Source organism: Panicum virgatum, chromosome 9K (genome assembly GCF_016808335.1).
Source record: "Panicum virgatum strain AP13 chromosome 9K, P.virgatum_v5, whole genome shotgun sequence".
NCBI lineage: Eukaryota > Viridiplantae > Streptophyta > Magnoliopsida > Poales > Poaceae > Panicum > Panicum virgatum.
In genome coordinates, this window is record NC_053144.1 from 15488603 (window position 1) to 15511162 (window position 22560).

The window sequence follows — 22560 nt, forward strand, 5'->3', positions numbered from 1 at the left end:
GTCGTGGTCGCTGGTCCGGGGCGCATGGCGGTGACAACGCCGCATCGGCGGAGAGGGAGCGGGCCGGCGGTCTTCGATCGCCTGCGATGCTATGCCTGGGGGATCAGTCAAGGACACACAGGGCAGGCGGCAGGCCAGTAGATAGGAGTAGGTGTCTGTTTGCCGGCCGCCGCGCCTCGGTTGCCGCACCCTTCATGCTCGTCTCTTCTTGTGACGTCCGATCCCTGTGGGCTGTGGCTGCAGGCCGTAGGGTAGGATAGCAGCATGCCGCATACGATTCACATGCACCTGGCGATCGAGTTGCATGCAGTCCTGTGAAGCGTCTCATGCACAACATACAAAACTGTCCACTTCTACTAAAAAGTAATGCATGTGGCAAACTCGCTTTTCTCTCTCTGTGGTATAGTACTAGTAGAATAAAAACATATATTCATATATACCACGCACTCTTTCTTAAGAGTAAAAGCACCAAAATTCCATTCAAAGCGGCATTGTTTAGTGCCTTGTTTAGTGGGAACGTATCTGGTGCAAACCAAGAATCTTGTGCAAACTCGTGCAAACCTACTAAAAAAAGTTTCAAAAATTTCTGAAAAAAATCATAAATGTGCCTCTCAGCTTACCTCATCTATATACAAAATTTTATGGTCAAATTCATCTTACTCTAAAAGTTACAAAAAAGACAAATTTTCTGACAACAATAATCGTTCAAATGCATCTCAAATTTGTCTTTTTTGTAACTTCTAGAGTAAGACGAATTTGACTATGAAATTTTATATATAGATGATGTAATCTGAGAAGCACATTCATGATTTTTTTCAGAATTTTTTGAAACTTTGTTTAGTAGGTTTGCACGGATTTGCACGAGGTCCTTGGTTTGCACCAGATACGTTGTCTTGTTTAGTTGGTGAAAACTTATTGGTTCATGTACTGCAGGACATTTCGTTGTTAATTGACAAATAATATCTAATTATAAATTAATTAGGTTTAAAATATTCATTTTATGTTAATTAGTTAGACTATATAATTAATTATTTTTTTCGACTGTATTTAATACTCCATGTACGTATCGGAACAGTAGAACAACACTCGCCTCTCCGCCACGGCCGGATCTCCGATCTCCGACGGATCGGACAAGCCGCCAACGGCAGACTCCTCCGCCGTTGCTATGCTCCTGCGAGCAGTTCACCCTACGGCGCCCCCCACGGACGACCAAATTAACCTCCTATGAGATCGATCCAGCGGCAGGAGGCGGCACTGCCATCTTGCCGCGCCGCCGCCGCGCCCCTCGATCTGCAGCCTAGGGAGCCATGCATGGAGGCCATCCATCAGGTGGTGGTGAACCCCAAATTGACCCCACGGCCACAGGGATAAGAGCAACAGCTATCTATAGATAATCACAGATCATGACGAGGTACAATCTACAATGGAGTGTCTGTCGAGACACTTGAGAGTCGGATCGGACTGTACAGGCTCCTAGCTCCTGAGTGCAGGCTCTCTCTGCTCTCTATCAATGATGATAGGACATGCAAGTTTGCTTGCAGCTCTCTCTCTTGTTTGATCGGACGGTACACAATCGATGATGATGGATAAGACCGTAAGAGTGCAGAGCCACATCAGTAGTGATGGACTACGAAGCTAAGCTAGGATTCCTTGATTCCTTGGCTGGGACTGCATGCATGCTAGGAAAGCTACTGCTCGGCGGTCCGGTGTGGCTGCCCCGCCTCCGTCGTCCACTGTACCGGCTGCGCCCTACGTACTGGACCCGTCAGCCTTCTGTCGCCATCCGTACCCATCAGTCTTCCCCAATCCCTCTCCGTGTCCGCGCAGCCACTACCACCAGCAGCATGCACGCGCGTATATATACCACCCTGGCCCGGTCGTCCCGGAACAGCAAGAAGCGTACACACATCGATCAGGCTCGAGCCCGACCATCTGAGAAGATCATCCTCCGGTGCGCCCATCAACTTCCCAGCCAGCATCCAATGGCGGGCCAAGTGATGGAAGCTCATCATCAGGGCCAGCTGCAGCCCCCCGCCGGCACGCCGCCCTTCGCGCCGCTGACGCTGGGCGCCGGCTGCAAGCACGACGTCCACCACCACCTCACCGCGACGACCGCAGCGACGGCGATGGCCGTCCCCGGCTCCAACGCCGCCGCCGCTGCCGACATGGCCGCCTACCTCCAGCAGCTGCAGGACGCCGCCGCCGCCGCCGAGGCGAGCAAGCAGCAGCAGCAGCAGAGCGGCGGCGGCGGCGGCGCGGCGCGCGGGGAGCAGTGCCCGCGGTGCGCGTCGCACGACACCAAGTTCTGCTACTACAACAACTACAACACGTCGCAGCCGCGGCACTTCTGCCGCGCCTGCCGCCGCTACTGGACGCTGGGGGGCTCCCTCCGCAACGTCCCCATCGGCGGGTCCACGCGCAAGCGCCCGCGCCTCGCGCACCACCACCACCAGCCGCCGACGGCGGCCAGGCGCGCGCCGGTCTTCGGCCTCGGCCTCGGCGGCGGCGTGCCTCCCCTGCCGTCGTCGGCGCAGGCGGCCGGCCTCCTCGGCTCGCTGTTCGCGCTCGGCGCCACGGGGCCGCTGCTCGAGGGCCCCGCGGCGCCGCCTCTGCTCGAGGGCCGCGGCGCGGGGTTCGACCTCGGCCTCGGGCTGCCAGCCGGCGGGACCTTAGGCGGCGGCGGCGGCGAGGCGGGCATGCAAGTGCAGGGCCTCGGGCTCAGGGGAAGCGGCGGCGGCTGCCCTGCTTCCGGTGCGTCGTCCTCGGGGCTGTTCTGGCCTGCCGGGCTGCTGGACAACGACAGCGTGGACACGTGGAAGATGCTGCCCAGCGCCGCAATGTGGCCGGACTTCTCCGCCGCTGCTGCGGCGGCGCCACAGACAGGCTGGCTGCTTCACGGCGGCGCGCAGCTCATGTGAGGGCGCACGCGGCCGGCCGTCCACGGCGTGCCGGCTTCGTGCTCCCTCCCCCCACACAGTATAATCTATAGGCAGTGCAGCTCTGCTCGTATGCGTGCGTACGTAGTCTGTTAATTTTTTTGTGTTCAGGTGCCTTGCAACCCATGTCCTTTGTTCGTGTCGTGTCTTGTTACCTGTGCTCGACAGGGCCCTGCTACTCTGCTAGCTTGCAGCTTTGGTCCCTAGAGTACGCATAGTGGCCATATACTCTATATCTTTGTGCTATAGTCCTAATCTTTTGAGTCTTTGATCTAAAAAAAAATCTTTTGAGTCTTTGATCTAAAAAAAAATCTTTTGAGTCTCTGTATGCATGCATGCATGTGAATGCGAAGCTTTTACGGTAAAAAGCAATTTACAAAGGATTATAAAAACTAATTCGCTTTGTTAATCACCCGTGCACTCTCGGATCAATGCCTGAGCGTGCATAGAACCGAACGTTACAGGGAAAGATTTGGTCGCTCAGGCCTGCATCGCTATTTCTTCCTGAATTCGCCTCGAGACATGCATGTGCAGAGGTAGGTGATTGGCACCGAAATACTATCACTATTCGGCTGGCCGCGGCTGGTACTGGTTTGCTGGGAGAGAAAAGTATTTATCTGATTGGTGATTGGTGCTGATTTGTGTGAGATAAAAACACTGTTGTTGGTTGGCAGCAGAACAGAGTGTAACGCATCCTCTGAAATACAGGTGTCAAATCATACCGTTAGTGTTGTGCCCTATGATTTGATATATTTATTGTTTTTCAAATATTGTTTCATTGACTTTCGATTGTTTTCGATGTGTTCTGGTTGTATATTTTCGTTTTTGAAATAGCTGTAATACCGATACCGTTTTCGTTTTGGATAATATCATATCATTTTCGTTTCTGATGGAAAATATGAAAGTGAAAGTGATGGAGCTTTTGTCGATATAGTTTCTGACCGCACCTACGCCAGATGCCGTGTGCTGCAGCCTCTGCGGGCCACTTGGGCTGGCTGTCTGATGATTGCTCCCGCCTTAAAATCGGCCTTGGGCCGAAATCCGATAGAGTACCAGGCCCAAATCTTACCGACACGACGGTAGTGTAACGTAAGTTAAAAGTCAATGTCTGATAGCAAATATTTTAATTTGAAAGTCTAAATAAGACATTATTGTATCTTGTAATGCTTAATAAGTAATTCTCTCATGTTTATACCACTATATGCATCACTACTAAAAAAAAGCTTATAGTACCGAGTTAAAGTCTCGTTAGTACGGGTTCCACAACCCGAACAACAGAGACTCAAAGTTTTGATCATTACTACCAGTAGCATGGCCGGGTAGAACATTTTAGTACCGGATCATGGCATCAATCGGTATCAAAGTTTAAAAATATTAAACTTGTGATCTTTTGCCTTGTGTAATATCTTCTTATCATCTCACCTACATAATACTTGTGATTGGGAGAAAAAATATTTTCCTTTTGAAGTAACCCGTGACCCTTTATAAGTACCGGAAGATAACACCAACCGTTATTAACGTGGGAGGATCCTTCAGTACCGGGTGATAACACCAGCCAGTAATATATGAACCTTTATGTTGTCAACCGGTACTAAATATCACTGTAAGCTTCTATCCACCCAAAAATACTCGGGGTGTCATGCAACAAAACAGAGCAGTGACTGTAAACTTGAGCCAGCTCTTTGTTTTAAACTTTTGAATGATCAGGGAACTCTCCTATGCCGATCCAGCACGGTGTGTATGGAAAACATGTTTCTATGTAACTATTTATTTCGGATAAATTATGTGGCCGCATGTTGCCCAAATCCTCAAGTTTGGAGCTGTCCAAATGATATGCCAATCCTCTGCCCCGCGAGCTATGCAAGAAGATGATCTCTTTATAAGGGTGAAAACCAAGAATCTCAATATATTTATCACAGGATCCTTCCATCGGATAATGCCCAGTGTGGACAGTATTACCTTCTTCTGAATCCCATTGGAAATCGAATTCCTCCTCGTAAATGATCTAATGTCATGGCTTTTGCTGTTGTGTAAAATCCATGGGTCATGAACTTGTTGAGACAGTTCAGACGTGGCAGCAACGTTACAGGGCGAAAGCTGCTATAGTGGTTCCATATCCACTCACTTTGGTCACACGACGATCCGCCAAGGGTCCAGACCCGAAGACGATTATTATAGTCGAGTAATGCGCAGTAAATCCCTTTCTCAGACTTCCCTAGATGAAGCTGTGGAATTCTACACGTTTCAATACCTTGAGGCGGTTTGATTACCCGGTACTTATTGTCTGACAATGATATTCTGTCAAAGAGAAAATTTGATGGGTTAATAATAATTAACAGTGAATGAATGAATCAACAACGAACTTTGTGGAGATGCATAGAAACAACAAGAAGTTATTCAAAATAAAATTAAGGTGATAGCTAGCTAGGTCGTATAATACCTTGTGACAAAATCACTTTCGCAGTGAACATAGAGCTAGCGCACCCTGCCAGAACACGCCGTAGCGATGTTGCGCCCACTGTGGAACCAATTCCATGGCGGCAATCGTTCCCGCGGCTTCGCCTTCGCGGTGGAACGATCTCTTCCCCCACCTCCCCGTGGCTGATGAGAAGACGTTTAGGATGAAGGGCGACGGTGGCCATTCCGGTTCTTCCAACGCCGGCGCCGTCTCTTCCAACGCCGCCTCCACCATGCCGCCGGCCGGAGGAGCCCCGCCCCGCCCCGCCACCACCAGGGGCGCACCGGGGAGCGCGGCTCCGCGCCGCTTTTGCATCTTGACTCGCACGGGCTGCCGTACAGAAAGCGGACACGCGGCGAGCAGCCTGACGCCAGGCTCCGACATGAATACGTGATCGCCGCGCACGTGCTCGCCCGGGGCCGTACGGTCGCGACCACAAAGGCGACCACCAAGCCTTGGCGAGCAGCCAGTCGCCACCGCCAGCAGCAGGCTGGTCACGCAGTACGTCTCCGATAAACGTTCTATAATTGTCTCTTCGGAGACATCCAATAAACGTTCTATAATTAATTAATTTTTTTGCGAGGAATTAATTAATTAATTAATGGAAGAACGTTGAAGTGATTGCCTACTCTGCCACCGCACACGCTGGAATACCTTGGAGTAAAATAGTATTTTATTCCCACCTTAATCAAAAAGAGAAGAACGGTCTATATTATCTTAAAAAAAATTATATCATATAAAAATTTCATATAACATAAAATCCACATTGGATAAAAAACATCGTATTTCCTATTAGGTAGCATGCTAGCTCCGTTTCTGGCCTAGAATAATAAAGAAAATGAAGAAAGATCACATCAATCAAAGTTTGGTTGCTCAAGATATGGACCCTATCAAGAACGGTAACATGCTTTGTTTATGGCTAGGATTAAAAAAATAAGGAAATGTCGCATCATAATACACAAAGGCCTCTAGCCATTCACTATCAGGATACAGCTTATTTCAAGAACAGTCAAAATACCGACAGGAATACAATTCCTGTCGGCTAACCGTCAGGAACCAGCTGACAGGGCTGGATAGTCAGGAAAGACCATCTTTCCTGACGGTCGGCCGACAGAAATGATTTACTGACGGGAGTTCCTATCGGTTGGTCCTAGGCTGCCCCAAGCTGGACACCTGACGGTTTGCCGTCAGGAAACCCACTCCCGACGGATTGGCCGTCAGGAATACCACAACCAAGGGTAAAAAAATATATATATTACACGTGCAGATATGCAAACACACCATTTCAATTGTACAATGATAGTTCAGGTTCATTTCCCTCAACATCATACAAATCAGACTGCCATCAGTCAAACAATTGGAACAAATGCATACATGACTATTACATATACAAGTCCATACTTGACTAAGCTAGTTTCGAAAAGTGAACTAGGCCAGTTCACCTTGATATTGAATAAGAAAACAGAAGTCATAGACCTCTGCACCATCATCGTAACTTGAGGCAAATGTAGGTGCAACACTCCTACGATGAGCAAGAGCAACAAATCGATTAGCAGCAGAAGATTAGCTCACAAGCCAGAGAATGAAGGATCTGATCTTTTTACAGAATGGCATGGACACACTATATAATCTACAAGCCCTACATTAATTTTGAAGTATTACCAAAAACAAAGAGGAATTCTACCAATCAAATAGACCACGCATGCCCTGAAGTTACACTCTAGGATCTATCATCTAAGAACAAAAACGAAGTCACTTCTCATGCCATACTTATATATTTCCTCCTAGGAAAAACAACGGTTCTCATGCTGTACAAACTCTCATAGGCAAGTAAAAGGTCAATCTTTTTCTGTTGAGAACCACAAGAGAAAAGCCTCATCGAATGTTAATATGTAAGATAAGGTGAGAATCGTACCACATCGGGCCTGAGAAGGAAGGCCACAGCGATGGTGCTGGACGCCCCAATCCGTGTGCCTTCCATCTGTGGAGCACGCCTGCACCTCCTCCACAGCTCCACCGTCAGGCTGGCATTGAACAAGTACAATGATACAAGGAATTAACTACAATCAGACCATTCATTCTCATTGATAGAGTTTCTGCAAATTCAATCATATTTTGTTGTTTACCTGATCAAGCGAAGAGATGGCAGCCGTTGGGGAGGCCGGGAGGCGGAGAATGTTGTGTCTCCCTCCCCATCCCCAACCTTGAACGTAGCAGGCGAGCGCGTGAGGAAGAGGGGAGCGGCATCCTCGGCGCCGGCGGCAACGAAGCACTCGATGTCCAAGCTGGTGCCGACACAGTCGAGCGAGTCGGCACACAGGGGCTGATGAGGGTGGAGAGGACTCGCCCCGCATGTGCGGCCGCACGGCCATGGGCGAAGGCGAGGGCGGGTGGAGAGGGGTGGGAAGCGGGGAGGGGAAGGGAGCGCTGCGACGGCACGAGTCGAAGTGGAGGCGGTGGCGACGGTAGTGGGCAAAGGGGAGAAGAGATAGGGTTTCGGGAGTGAGTACTTGGTTCCTGACGGGGCTGGGAGTCGAGTGGGGATTTTTTGGTGCGTGGTTGCTGCGTTCCCGTCGGACTGAAAATACCATCAGGAGCCTTCCGTTTTCTGGTAGTGATTCTAACATAGGCTCTTTATGCCGTGCTTTTGCCAAGTTTAGCAAATTCTTTCTTGAAACACAGAGACAGAGAAGGTGGTATTCCTCTGAAAATATAAGGTCATTCCGCTGCATCCATAGGCTCCAACAAAATAGAATATGACATCCATGAAGAATGGGAAGTTGATTTGTGTTTTAATCTCTTCCAAGGCTAAAATTGGATCAGACTCCACCACCAAAATATTAATCTTAATCCAATCAGCTTGTGCAAAATGACAAGTGAAGAACAAGTGTGAGACTTTTTCCTCCAGACCCATATTACAGCAGAGCAGACACACTGATACACACAATGATACGAGGGCAATTGCGTATTTCTCCTCCTCAGAAGTAACCGAAAGAAAGTTTTATGCTTGTTTTGACAGGAAGACTTCCATAGCCACAGAAAGAAAGGGTGTGTTGGCATGAGACAAGTTAGATAAGTATAAGCTTTGGAGGTGGAAAAGAAAGAAGAACTCCATATATATAGGACCGATAATCTTTCTCCTCAGTCATTTGGGAGAGAGTTCAAATCTCGCGCAAGCTCAATAAGTTGTGAAGCGGCCAAGGATGATAGAGGAAGGTTGAAAAGTGTCTCAGGTCCTTCTAATTTGGACCTCCAACCATACTGATAGAAATATTTGTAGACTATACAAAAGAGAACAGATATGGGTAGTGTATTCTTGGCACTTTGTTTAACCATAAATCCTCTGAGAAAAAGCACGTGGCTCCATCAAATACATTTACCATTGCTAGGCCTTTGAAAGAATCTAGCAATTTTAAGATATCTTGAGGATGAAGGCAAATTACCATTGTTATAATGTCTGGTCCCATGCTTTCCGCTTCATTTTTTTTGGCAAACAGACTAAGTCCCATGCTGCTTTGGATGGTCTTTTGTCATTGATGTCTGCATAGGCTATGCTTTCTGTAACTATCCACTTGCTTGATGACTGTTTTATGAAGTCAAAAAGTGCTCATGAAGAACATTGGAAATGATGTGAAAATGGAGTTTGTGACTTCTAATCCCCCAGCTTGAGATAGAAAAGATGAGGTAAAAGCTAGCCGCCGTGCACATCTTGATACCAAAGGCAGAAAATCAATTACATTGGCCTTAGTCAAGCCTAAAGATAACCTTATGTACCCACCACACACAACCAAATAACTGAGCATGCAATGTTGTTCTGTCTTCCTCTAGATTGCTTGGAACTAGCATTGACTTGGAGTAATTGACCTTATGTCCAAACTCCTGTAGAATATTTTTGAGAGTTGTGATTTGTGAGGGGGCAAGCTTCTATGATTACTTGCAAGATTGGAAAATCTTGACTGTGATGCAAGGGTATTGGAAGCTGTAGCAGATTCTGAGCTCGTGCATTATTGAGCATACTCTGTAGGAGATCTAAAGCTAACACATAGAGAAAAAAAGAAAAAGGATCCCTCTCTGGGCACACCATTTTCAACAGAACCGAGGAGTTCGCTGATGAAAAAATAGAGTCAAGGCGCGTGCAGCCCTCGGATAGTGAAGCGACCCCGTGGTGCACAGTGAATCAATCAAGCAAATGCAATGCTGGGTATAGAGATGCTTGCAAATATATGGCATGCAAGTCCTCGCCTCCTCTCCTCTCGCCCGGGTCATTGTCCAATGATGTCCCAAAAGCAGATGTCCAGCCCGGTCGTGCCATCAGCAGCAACAGTGAGTCGTTTCCCTCCATTAAAGGCTGGCGTCCCTGTCTGCCTCTCATTCCGAGCCCGCGCGCTCACGTGTTGTGCCATAAGCAATCAGTAGCAGCTAGTCACACGGACCACAGAGAGACTATGCGCCGCAGCCGTGTGATATGAGCAGCAGCTGGATGCCCAATCTAGCCACCGTACTATCAGACCATTCCTCTCTCAGGTAACCAGTTCCCGCGCTCTGACACCATGCTCTCAAGGCAGTGACATAGTGGAGAGCTCGACTTTTTTTCCCCAAACCTTAGCCTCCGCAATCCGGGGCCCATGGCCTCCGCAATCCGGGGCCCACCGCTACCACGGTGTGGCCACGGAGCGTCGTGGGTTCTGACTGGTAGGGCCCGCTCGCCAACTGAACGGGCCGGCTCAACTGCCAGCGCATTTTTGCGACTAAGTATAGGCCAGTGAAGTGCTGAGTTCTGCCACTCGACACCATATCTCCAACACGTGTGCACAACGAAATCTAACAATGGACAAGAACAAGCCATCATGCGTCACAATCGCTCGCTTCGTTCTCAGTCGGGACTTAAAGGGAAGAACACTGCTTGTTCTTAGAAATTTACATAAGACCCTCGAAGCACCAATACAAAAGGTTTTACTTTTTAACCACTGGGAAGGTCACAACATCATCTATCGACATAAATATAAGTGAAGTGAGGGAGCATTCGGCAGGAGCTGTATTACATGCTCAAAGATGAAAAAAATGTTTTACTTTCCCTTTGGAAGTGTCCAGGACCATAGGGCTAGCAAAGCCAGCCAAGGAATGCACTCAATCAATAGTATCCCCGTTGCTTAGCGAGAGAAGGAGGCGAGTGGCCGACTGCCATGCAGATTCAGCCAGCCGCGAGGCAATTTGCAGAGGTTACTCGCGGCCGGAGGAATCTACTGGGTCCTCCGCTCCTGCCCTTAGTGATTGTTGTGCTACGTTTGCACTCACCAGCCATCGTTGCATGGCTTTGGTGAGGTGAAGATGCTCAGTGCGCGTGCCATCTTGCCGAGATGGGAAAGTCGGGACTTGCGCTTGTATGGTAATTATTCCGGACCTGCCCCTCTGGTTAATAATTGAGCCAACCAAACATGGCGGAACTGCAAGCGCAACGCTTGAGATGAAAGACACGCTTTTACTTTCTTACTTTCGGCATTGGAATAGGCAAGGGCGGAGCCAACGTGGGGGCAGGGGGGCTCAAGCCCCCTACCCCAGGAACTCCATTGTAGGCAAAGGGGAAGGAGGAGGAGAGAGGGAAAAAAAAGGAAGACGAAGAGGCAGGAAGAAGAGGAAGGAGCCCCCCAGTGCTCACATGGACATTGCCGCCGCTTTCCGGCCCTGGGAACAATGAGACTCTAGTACCATCAACTTTAGGTTTATTCACTTTGTTCACTTTGCGTGCAGATATTGATTGGTCGATGGTATTCCTATTAATTTGTTCGGGTTTCAATTTGGATTCCAATTCCAATTAGGATATCGATTCTAATTAGGGCTGCAATCTAGTAAATATGGAATTCTAAAACGAGTAAAGTTTCCACCAAATTTTTTAATTTGATCTGTCTTGTTGTGTTATTGACCATCCTGTCTAAGCATAACTTTAAATTTAATTGCAAAGCGTCATAGATGGATTTTGAAACCTCTTAGTCTCGATCAAGTTCCTCCAATTGTCGGTCTGTTTTTCACCGATCATATTTTTAAATTATTTTTTGGGAGGATCCTTTACCCGGTGACACCGCTAGCTGCATCATGGACCTTAGTGTAGATGATGGTTTTTTCAATTAAACACACATGCATAGCAATAACGACTAATAATTTAGAACAGAAGAAGTAACTTTTCAATAATAGACTCCCTAAAGGTTGATTTAGTTTGTTAATTTAGTTTGGGTTAAATTGTGGGTGTATCCCTTCGTGCTGCAACATCATTGTTGGATAAACAATAAATTAGTATGGTTCAAGTTTGTGTGATTCATTGTTTTGGTTTGGTATCTAGCTAGCACTCCCAGTAGAAACTTTTCTTTTATGCTCCCTCGATCCCAAATATATACTTACAAATTTTATGAATTTTACTAATTGTCATCCAAATAAGAGGGTTAAAGTTTAGTTCTAGGACACAATTGAGACTTACATAGTTTGGAGGTATAGAGTATTATATACCTTACTTCCTAAAGAAAAAGGTCTAGCATTTTTTTTTACTCTTATGTCTTTATGGAATGACACGCTTTTATTACTTTCTTTGTTACACTCATGCAAGGCAGCGGCTTGAGGTGAAAGAATCTGCAGACAACAGTAGTTGTTGAAAAAATGCAACCTTAGGCATGCAGAGCAAGGCTGGCATGGATCCTTTATGCTGTCGTTGCTCATCGTGTGTCGTAGAACATGTGTTAATAGGTGCTCAGGTGCCAGCGTCACATCAACACGTTGGCCGCCCTACCACTCTGCGCCGCCAGCTCCGAACCCATAGGAAATCAACGGTCCACCAACATAAAAGCACATTCTTCACACCAAGATAATCGCCATCACTCCTTCGCTCCTTCAAACTCCAAACAAAGCTAGCCATCACCGTTGTTTCATTTCCCACCCCACACCGAGCTATCCATCACTGCTCGATCATTCTCCACACCATCAAGCTATAGCCATCATGGTTCAAGAGCGATCGGACGAGAACACACCCAAGAAGAAGATCATCATTGCATCATGTGGCTCCGCGGGTGGGGTGCCGCTCGTCCTTCTCATCCTAGCAGCTTGCGTGCTCTGGTGTAGATGGAGCAAGAACCGCAAGAGTGTGAGCAGAGGCGGATCCAAGGGGGGGCTAGAGGGAATCATACCCCCCTGACAATAAATTAGTATGGTTCAAGTTTGTGTGATTCATTGTTTTGGTTTCGTATCTAGCTAGCACTCCGAGCAGAAACTTTTATTTTATGCTCCCTCAATCCCAAATATATACTTACAAATTTTATGAATTTTTACTAATTGTCATCCAAATAAGAGGGTTAAAGTTTAGTTCTAGGACACAAATGAGACTTACATAGTTTGGAGGTATAGAGTATTATATACTTTGCTTCCTAAAAGAAAAGGTCTAGCGTTTTTTTACTCTAATGTCTTTCTGGAATGACGCGCTTTTATTACCTTCACTGTTACACTCATGCAAGGCAACGGCTTGGGGTGAAAGAATCTGCAGACAACAGTAGTTGTTGAAAAAAATGCAACCTTAGGCATGCAGAGCAAGGCTGGCAGGGATCCTTTATGCTATCGTTGCTCATCATGTGCCGTAGAACAGGTGTGAACAGGTGCTCAGGTGCCAGCGTCACATCAACACGTTGGCCGCCCTACCACTCAGCGTCGCCAGCTCCGAACCCATAGGAAATCAACGGTCCACCAGCATAAAAGCACATTCTTCACACCAAGATACTCGCCATCACTCCTTCGCTTCTTCAAACTCCAAACAAAGCTAGCCATCACCGTTGTTTCATTTCCCACCCCACACCGAGCTACCCATCACCGCTCGGTCATTCTCCACATCATCAAGCTATAGCCATCATGGCTCAAGAGCGATCGAACGAGAACACGCCCAAGAAGAAGATCATCGTTGCATCATGTGGCTCCGCGGGTGGGGTGCTGCTCGTTCTTCTCATCATAGCAGCTTGCGTGCTCTGGTGTAGGTGGAGCGAGAACCGCAAGAGTGTGAGCAGAGGCAGATCCAAAGGGGGGGGCTAGGGGGGATCATGCCCCCTACCTCCCGAAAATCAATGGATACCCCCCTAAGCCCCTCTATTTTTGGAATGAAAGAATGAAGAGAAAGGGAGAGGAAGAAGAAGAGAATGGGAGGAAGAAGAAGAAGAAAGGGGAGATGAGCCTCCTCTACATGTATGGGTTAGATTCGTCATGGGACGTGAGCAGCTTGGAGCAGCCTACAGCTACCCTTCACACCATGGCAGCCTCGACCTCGCCCCCAAAGATGGGTGCTCTCCACGACACTTCCATGTTGGTACCGACGAGGGCTGATGCGCTCCCCGGTCATGACGCTATGTCGAGCTCGGCTCCCGAGATCATCCTCGTCGAGCCGCCGACTGCTCCCACCGGCAGCCATGGCACCGTGCGATCCACAAATAGGCACGACACCGAGCAAGCCACCGACGTGGAGAGTTCCATCATGATAGGCGGCCACATCACCAAGAGAGCCGCCTTCGTACCGTCGCACAGCGACGGTCAGCTCGCCAGTCAAGGCACGATGCAGCCAAGGAATATGTCGACCACGGGCAAGTTTTTTTCGCTTTCATTTAGCTAATGGCTTCTGCCAACTCAAAAAGTACCAATGAATCTAGAGTTTGAGTTAAAATATTTTTTCCCCAAACTCAGCCACGTGACCAACTTTGGTTCTGATTGTGCATATTTCTTGCTAGTCACTAATGGCTGCCTGCTACTCAGTCACGTACAAGGTTTGCGAGGAGGTCGTGGTATGGCTGGGGAGGTCACGGCCTTGCGTCCGTGAGTGACTCGTGGATCAAGGACAAGGACAAGCCGCACGTCTGCCACTCCGAGCATGGACATCACGCGAAGCAAGGAGACAAAGCAGCCAATGGAGTTATATGCCGGCCTCCTCTTCACGAAGGCCCCCCATGCGAGCGAATTAACGGTTCCAACTTTCTTTTAGGTAAACAAGCCACTGAGAGTAGTGTTTAGGTAAATTATTTGAGTATTAGGGCAATGCAGGGGCGGAGCCAGCGTGGGGGCTTGAGCCCCCCCTGCCGCAGGAACACCATTGGAGGCAAAGGGGAAGAAGGGGGAGGAGATAGGGGAAAGGAGGAAGAAGTAGAGGGAGGAAGAGGAATGAGGGAGCCCCCTTGGTGCTGGGACTGGCTCCGCCATTGGGGCAATGCCTTTAGCACTATTATAGTGGTAGTGGTGATTGGTTGCTCGATTTAGTTTAAACCTGGCTAGGAGTTAGCCATGCCCAGCTTTGGCCACATAAAGCTCGTGTTTGATTGATTATATTGCATTGGGGTACACTTACCTCATCATCTTCTAGGTGGTTAGGTTGTGAGTTTACCATATTATATATATATATATATTGTAAATGATGTGGGCTACGGGGGAAGTCCTGAACAAATATACCAAACTAAGATAAAGTTTGTTTCTGCGAGAAGCTAAGAACATGGCTAATGCATATGACGGCGGCAGGCGAAAATGGGAGTGGAGTGGTGAGCATTTAATGCTGCAGCAGTAGTTGGTGGAGCGGCGGCAGCTAATCAGCGATGAGTGGAGCAGCAGCGCAGCGAATGCTAGCCCCCGCGCGCATGCGCCCGCTTTTTACTGGCGTCTCGCGAGGTGTCCGCTTGCTTATCTCTCCTCCTTTTCTCTCTCTTCCACGTTGGACTCCGCTCGCAGGCGTCCATAATACTTGCTCTAAGGCTGCACCAGCTAGGTGTCGCGCCGCGACGACCACACACGTGTCACACAGCCAGCACCCTAGTCGCCACCACAAGCAGCAGGGCAGAGGCGCTCGAACCAGGCGAGCAGCCTTGGTCGCCATGAGCAAACCAGGTTTCTATAATTAATTAATGGAGGAAGGTTCATAGTCAGGAAGGTGATTGTCAAGATGGAAGATCCCACTGTGATCCAACGGCTCTTAAGCACTCTTCCTGAAATCAGGGATGAAGTAGTCATTCCGTTCTAACTTGCTTTCCAACCAAATGCTAGATGTGTTTTTGAACACGTACACCACTTGTAATATCTAATGCGATCAGACACCCACAGGCCAGAGTGTGTTCCTTAACAGAGCCTGAGACCACAAGGGCACTAACGAGTCTAGCTAACAACAGAGCTCCACACAAACCACAGGAACCTGATCGCCATGGGCGGCCTCTCCATGGACGAGTTCTTCGTGCAGGCCGCCGAGCACCGCCCCAAGCCCACCGACCCAGACCAGAACACGTCAAATCAGGTAGTCTGTTGTTATACGGACGCATCGCACGGGAGGTACCAACAAAAATCACCAAAAACCCATCCAGATTCATTGAATCCCCATGCGGAGACGTCCCTTTTTTAACCACCGCATTCATCACACGCCCCAGTACTCTCTCGAGCATCAGTGGCAGGCTCGCAGCCTCAGACTACCTCGACCGCAGGAAAACTTGATCCAACGCCATGGGCGGCCTCTCCATGGACGAGTCCTTCGTGCAGGCCCCCGAGCACCGCCCCAAGCCCACCGTCACCGAGGCCACCGGCATCCCGCTCATCGACCTCTCGCCCCTGTCCTCCGGCGACGCCGCCGCCGTGGACGCGCTGGCCGCCGAGGTGGGCGCGGCGAGCCGGGAGTGGGGCTTCTTCCTTGTCGTGGGCCACGGCGTGCCGGCGGAGACCGTGGCGCGCGCGGCGGAGGCGCAGCGCGCCTTCTTCGCGCTCCCGGCGGCGCGGAAGGCGGCCGTGCGCAGGAGCGAGGCGGCGCCGCTCGGGTACTACGAGTCGGAGCACACCAAGAACGTCAGGGACTGGAAGGAGGTGTTCGACCTCGTCGCGCGCGAGCCGCCGCGGCCGCCGGCGAGGTCGTCGTGTACGAGAACAAGTGGCCCGAGGACCTGCCAGGCTTCAGGTGATCGAATTCGAATCCGAATCCGAATCCACCCGCTGCCTGCCTGCTGTCGAATTGAATCTTTGCTGAAGGAATTGTTTGTGCAGAGAGGCGCTGGAGGGGTACATGGAAGCGCTGGAGGAGATGGCGTTCAAGCTGCTGGAGCTGCTGGAGCTGCTGGCCCGGAGCCTGGACCTGAGGCCCGGCCGGCTGCGCGGCTTCTTCAGGGAGCCCACCACGTTCTTCCGGCTGAACCACTACCCTCCCTGCCCGAGCCCGGAGCTGGCGCTGGGCGTGGGGCGGCACAAGGACCCCGGGGCGCTGACCATCCTGTACCAGGACGACGTCGGCGGGCTCGACGTCCGGCGGCGCTCCGACGGCGAGTGGGCCCGCGTCAAGGTCGTCCCCGGCTCCTTCATCATCAACGTCGGCGACACGATGCAGGTATTGTTGGTGATTACTGGTTGGTTATTTGTGAATTGTGATTGATCAGATCACTGCTGAAACCTTCTCGATCGATCGATCAGGTGTGGAGCAACGACCGGTACGAGAGCGCGGAGCACCGGGTGTCGGTGAACCGGGACAGGGCGCGGTTCTCCATGCCCTACTTCTTCAACCCGGCGGCCGACGCCGTGGTGGAGCCGCTGGAGGAGCTGGTCGGCGAGGAGGACCCGCCCAAGTACAGCGCCTACAGCTGGGGCGACTTCTTCCGCGCCAAGCTCAGCGGCAACTACAGGAAGAAGGACGTGGAGAACCTCCAGATCGAGCATTTCAGGAAGGGCCCCCAGGCGTAGCAGGAATGCAATCAAGGTGACCCTGCCGGCCGTTGTACGTCTAGTAGACTCTTGATGAGAGACGAGACACCATGATGGTCTCGCCATGTGCTGCCCATTTCTCCTAGTGCTCCGTACTACAAAGATATTTTTTTTGTAAGGCCTTGTTTAATTTTCAAAAAAAAATTGCATAGTATCATCAATCAAATCTTCAAACACATGTATAAAATATTAAATGCAGTTGAAAAAAATAACTAATTACATAGTCTAACTGATGACCACGAGATGAATTTTTTAAATCTAATTAGTCCATTATTAAATATTATTTGTCAAGTAACAACGAAATGTGCTACAGTACAAAAATTCAAACTTTTTCATCAACTAAACACATCCTAAACAAACAAGACACGTGTGCCGAAATTGTGGTGGCTAAGGCTGTGTTTAGTTCGCGAAAAAGTTTGAGTTTTGATACTGTAGCATATTTCGTTATTATTTGATAAATAATATTTAATTATGGACTAATTAAGTTTAAAAGATTCATTTCATGCGCCACCATCTCCCGCTACGGACGCCATGGGCGGACCTTAGTCCTTGCTCGGTGCGAGGCTAGGGAAGAAGGGGAAGGGGAAAGGAAGGCTAAGCTTGAGCGCGGCCATGGTGCGGCCGGACAGGTGCGCCGGCGAAGGGCCACGCGGCGGAGCCACCAGGGCCACGGGCGTCCGCCCCACCACCGCCCGCTTGATGTGCTTAGAGAGAAAAGAGGAAGAATGACCGGGCTCGGGCGGAACAGCCATGGCACGGCCGAGAGAAAGGGGAGGAGAGAGTGATCTAGGGTTACAGGGGAGCCGGGCGGAGGCCGATTTTTTTTGGCTGGCGAAACTGCCGGGGAGCCATCGGATGAAATCCGACGGCCAGGATCGGCCGAGTGGCTGATGGGCTTGTTTCGGTCCAAGAGGCCGAGCTGGGCCGCGCGAGCACGCATTGGCCCACGCGCGGAGGCAATCCGGCGGGCCGAGATGGGCCGAATGCGATGAAACATCGCAGGCCGGCTTTAGTTTCAGAAGTTTTTCTTTGAATAATGTCTTGATGAATTAGATTATATTTTGACCTCTATTCAATTTTGCACCAATGTGTATATTGTTTAGAGAATAAAAGAGTACAGAAATATTTTTGAATATAGAATTTTTCATGTTTCCGCTGCAAAGTAAAAGTTTTATCCTCTATTTAAATTAGAACCAACGGGACAATTTAAATAGAGGAGTAGAAATATATTAGTTTAAAGTTAAATTATGGTATTGTTATTTTCTGACCAACGTTGATGATAACAATATTATGATTTTATTTTGAGTTTAAAGTTTGAGATTGAATCTCTGATAAATTTTTAGAGAATGGAGAGACAAAGAATTGCTTCTGAAAGAAAGAAAAGTTTTCCGCTGCAATAAAGAAAGAAAAGCTCAGATCAGTTTTTTTTCCTATGGGAAAAAGCTGCCTTAGAAGATTAAGGTGAAGAAAGTTTCCGCTGTTATAAGTCAAAGATTGTTTTTGGCATTATTTTGCCATTGTAAAGTGTCAAGTCGAGCATTATTTTGCTCTTAAAAGAAAAGAAATTTAAAATTTATTATGATGTTGTCATTTTCTGACCAAAGTTGATGATGGCAATATTATAATTTTTTTATTCTAGTCATGTGTTCTATTTCTGCCCAACGGTCATATAGAATTGAAAGTAAAGGAAAGTTGTATGTTTTAATTTTGACCAATGTTAAATTGAGACATACAATTCTTCATAAGTAGAGAGAAATTAACAGACAAAGGTTGATTCCGATCAACGCTACAAATAAAGCTTTGAGGTTACTCAGCTTGAGGTTAAGAAAGAAAAGTGCTTGTTCCATTATGACTTTTAGTTGATATGAAAAAGAGATGCAACTGTTTTCGAAAAGGTTTTGGTTTCTCTCACTAAAGTTTTGCGAATATTGTAATTCGTTAAATTTTCAGATTATATTGGAACCAACGAGAAGATTTAATCAGAAAAGAAAGTATATGTGCATGTTTTAGTCATTGTGACCAAAATTTTATCTCTATAAAGTGTTATCTTGTCCTTCAACAGTAAAGATAATGGTTGAAATGAGTTTGACGCACGTTCAATTTGACCAACGTTAAATTAAACATGCATTGCAAATGCCTTTGAAGTTTTATACCGCATGTCGGAAAAGTTTTTGTCACTTATATCCTGCATGACAGGAAAAGTTGTGATGGATCATGTGCTACTTGAGTATCACATAAAAGTAAAGAAGTCTGGGGGAGCTTTTAAAGTTATCCCAGTAATTCTCATGCACTACTATAGTGACTTGAAAAGAATCGAATGATAAAAAGAAAGTTGTATGCGAACCAAGATTGCAAGCATGACTTGCAAAAGTATAGCATAATGAAGAACTTGATGAGTTCTTGAAAGTGCAACAAATCAAGAACTCTGAGGACCTCTTGAAAAAGAACGAGGAAATGGTACTCCCATTATTTTGTATGACTTGGGAATATGAATAAAGTTCTAATAATGAAAGGCTCCTCATTCATAAGTGTTAAAAATAGTTTCGAAATTATGGCAGCAAAGTTTGTGCCATATTTCGAGGGGGAGAAAGATTAGAAAGACAAGAAAGATTAAAATTTAGAGAGAATTTTCCCCGCAAAGTTAAATGTGATGCATTTTAAAAGCAAGGATGATCTATTAAAGTGAATATGACCGAAAGGAGTACAACGGTCATAATGTTGATACCCCAACCATGAAAATAGACAAAACACCCGAAAGAAAAGGTGGTGCTTAAAGCACTTTTTGAGGCTTGTAAAGAACAAACCCAAACAAAAGTTTGAAGATATTCCATCTTTGCAATAGATGGGATAATCTGGGGAGTAAAGTATGCCGAGAACTAAGGGTTGAAAAGAAGTGGGACTGTATGTTCACTCCTATGATTCAAGCACTAAAATTGTCTCAACATATGTTTTGACGTTATATGAATGTCATAAATTGAGTTGTCTCATTCATCGACGTGGCGAGAAGCCATGGAAGATATAATGAGACCTAAAAGTTCCAAATTTATTTTGGAACATAGAATAAGTTCCTAATAGAGCCAAGACAATAGGCTATAATGGGTCTACAAGATTGAAACGTGACTCCGGAGGGAACATGAAAAGTTGCTAAGCGCGACTTGTAGCAAAAGATTTTATGCAAAGAAAAGGATAAGTTATAATGAGACATTTTATTCAGTCTCATGAAAGGATTCTTTTAGAAGCAAAATGCAATTGATGGCATACTGCTTTTAGAATTGCAACAGATGGACGTTGGAGCAATATCTCCCGACGTAGATTTGCACAAGAAAGTATATACATGACATAACCAAAATGGTTTTGTTGTGAGAAGAAAAGAATATTGCGATACCACTTGATGATATCAAATCATAGAATAGTAGTATCTAAAGTTTTATGAGAACAAAGAAAAGTTGGGTTTTAAGTAAAGGTCAATGCAAAATGACAATTTGTAAATATGCAAAGTTCAAAAGATGGGAAATCCTTTTCCTGAAAAGGTTTAAAGAAGGTTATTTTGACCTCTAGTTTTGATAAAAATAATCTCGGTGAAGAGTCATTCGCTCTAGGAAAGGAAATTCACCAGAATAAAAAAAGAGGGTATCAGGACTATCGCAGAGAGCATACTTAGAAAAGAGTTCTAAAAGATATGTAGTATTCATGCGAGTAAGCCTACGCCTATCCTATTGTCAAGGGTAATAGTTTTGGAATTTTCAGGATTCCATGAACAGTTATATGATCGATCAAAAGAAATGGTTATATGTGCTTCAGCTGTTGGAAGCAAAATTAGTGCTCAAAAGAATTTACCCTGACATAGTGCAAGTATCCGGGACATTTTGGCAGAAGTCCAGTCCAGCAATAGATCACTGGAATGGAGTTATAGAATGTATTGCAATTTTGCAAAATATTGTCAGCCTCATGCTAAGTAAGAAAGAAACATTTACTCTCAAAAGGTTGTGAGTAAAAAGAATCAAGTTTTGGCGAGTTTAGTGAAGCCCACAGTAGTAGCTAACACTCGAGTTTGGAGTTTTATTGTGGAAAAGCTCCAAAGCAAAATAGTTGTGATATTGTGGGTCGTGTACCCAAAGTTTAGCATTATATGAGGCTACAAGACAGGCAAAATGGTTAAGGAAATCATTACCCAGAATTGATAATAGTAGACAACAGCAATATACCATTCGAATGTTTTCACTCCTATTGCAACATATCAAGTGTGCTGCCAAATACATTGACAATGGGTTATGTGTTGCAAAGGAGAAAATCCAGAATCATATGAAATCATGGAGCACCAAAGTATCAAGCAAGTGCTTGCGGATCCGCTTACCAAAGTCCTACCGCCCAAGTCGACATGGTTTTACGGGAGGCCTACGATTTCTGGATTACTAAAGGGCCCAAAGAAAGGTTAAGGTCTTGTTTCAATACAGAAAGGTACATTGTGGCTGTTAAGTCTGACGGTACCTAATAACCGTCATGATGAGGCACGCTCTACGTACTGATCTGCAATGAGATGAGGCCAATAGCAAAGCAACTAAAGAGAAAGTAAAGAGTTAAGTTCAAATTGAGAAATTTTAAAGTACAAAGGTGAGATCAAGGGGGAGAATGTTAGTATTGATCTCCACCGGGCCAGTCCAACGACTGGGCCAACCTTGACTCGTATCCTGTTCGGGGACGCCCAGCCCAAGATGAGGCTGGTGGGCCCCCCGTCGTGCAGCCCTATAAAGTGGAGGTGAGGATTAGAGGCTTAGATTATAAGGTTCGCCGCCGCTACAGTTCCTACGATCCTAAACCCTAACCCGATCTAGAGAGGGGGCTGTCAGCGACGGGAAGCTCCACCGTGCCGTGCCGTCGCCGCCACTGGCTCTCCGTCGACTACAGCACCGGCACTGCACGTCGTCCTCCACCTTGAACCACTCCGGCGGCACTCTGGACTCCGTCATCATGCTCGTCATCGACCATGGACGGTTTCTTCTTCAAGAACCAGTGAGTAGTCCCTCCGATCTACTGCTAGATGGTCCTAAAGTATTTAACAGTGCTGATTATATTGAGCAGTGGTTTTAACCTGCTGATTGTTTCACATGAAAAATGAGAAATGAAAAAAAAGGGAGAGAACATGAAAAATGGTTCTAGAGTGTTAGTATGAACCGAGCTAGATTGCATGGAATTGAAGATTCATTCATGCATATATATAAACTATTCTAGTCTCTCTAGCTCAAAATGTAGGTCGTTCTAGAATTTCTGCCAAATAAACTTTTTTCACCTTTCACTACTGGACTTGCATCTGATCTGTAGCCGAACGTTCTCATGTAACATCATATTTGGTCTAATGGCCGAGAATGATTAAGGGCCCCTTTGACATATCTTCAAGAAGAGCTTAAAAAACAGCTTGTTGTGAAGCTATGACAAAGAGGT

At 47.2% G+C, this 22560-nt stretch overlaps 1 protein-coding gene, 1 long non-coding RNA gene and 1 pseudogene across 2 annotated transcripts; 2 read left to right on the top strand and 1 right to left on the bottom strand.

Moving 5' to 3' along the window:
- Positions 1-1885: 1885 nt before the first annotated feature.
- On the top strand, positions 1886-3120 carry LOC120650353 (dof zinc finger protein 3-like). Its single transcript, XM_039927470.1, has one exon. It carries the CDS (start codon positions 1983-1985, stop codon positions 2916-2918), a length of 936 nt encoding a protein of 311 aa, XP_039783404.1. The 5' UTR covers positions 1886-1982; the 3' UTR covers positions 2919-3120.
- A 1557-nt stretch (positions 3121-4677) lies between these two features.
- Positions 4678-5598, bottom strand: LOC120648543. Its single transcript, XR_005664986.1, has 2 exons — positions 5377-5598; positions 4678-5234 (listed from the first exon to the last, which is right to left on the bottom strand). It is a non-coding gene; the product is annotated as an uncharacterized LOC120648543 (long non-coding RNA).
- A 9966-nt stretch (positions 5599-15564) lies between these two features.
- On the top strand, positions 15565-17282 carry LOC120650354 (annotated as a pseudogene).
- The last annotated feature ends 5278 nt before the right edge of the window (positions 17283-22560 follow it).

What these genes read in the sequence shown, in the direction of transcription:
- LOC120650353 (XM_039927470.1), top strand. Translation starts at nt 1,983, where the DNA reads ATGGCGGGCCAAGTGATGGAAGCTCATCATCAGGGCCAGCTGCAGCCC.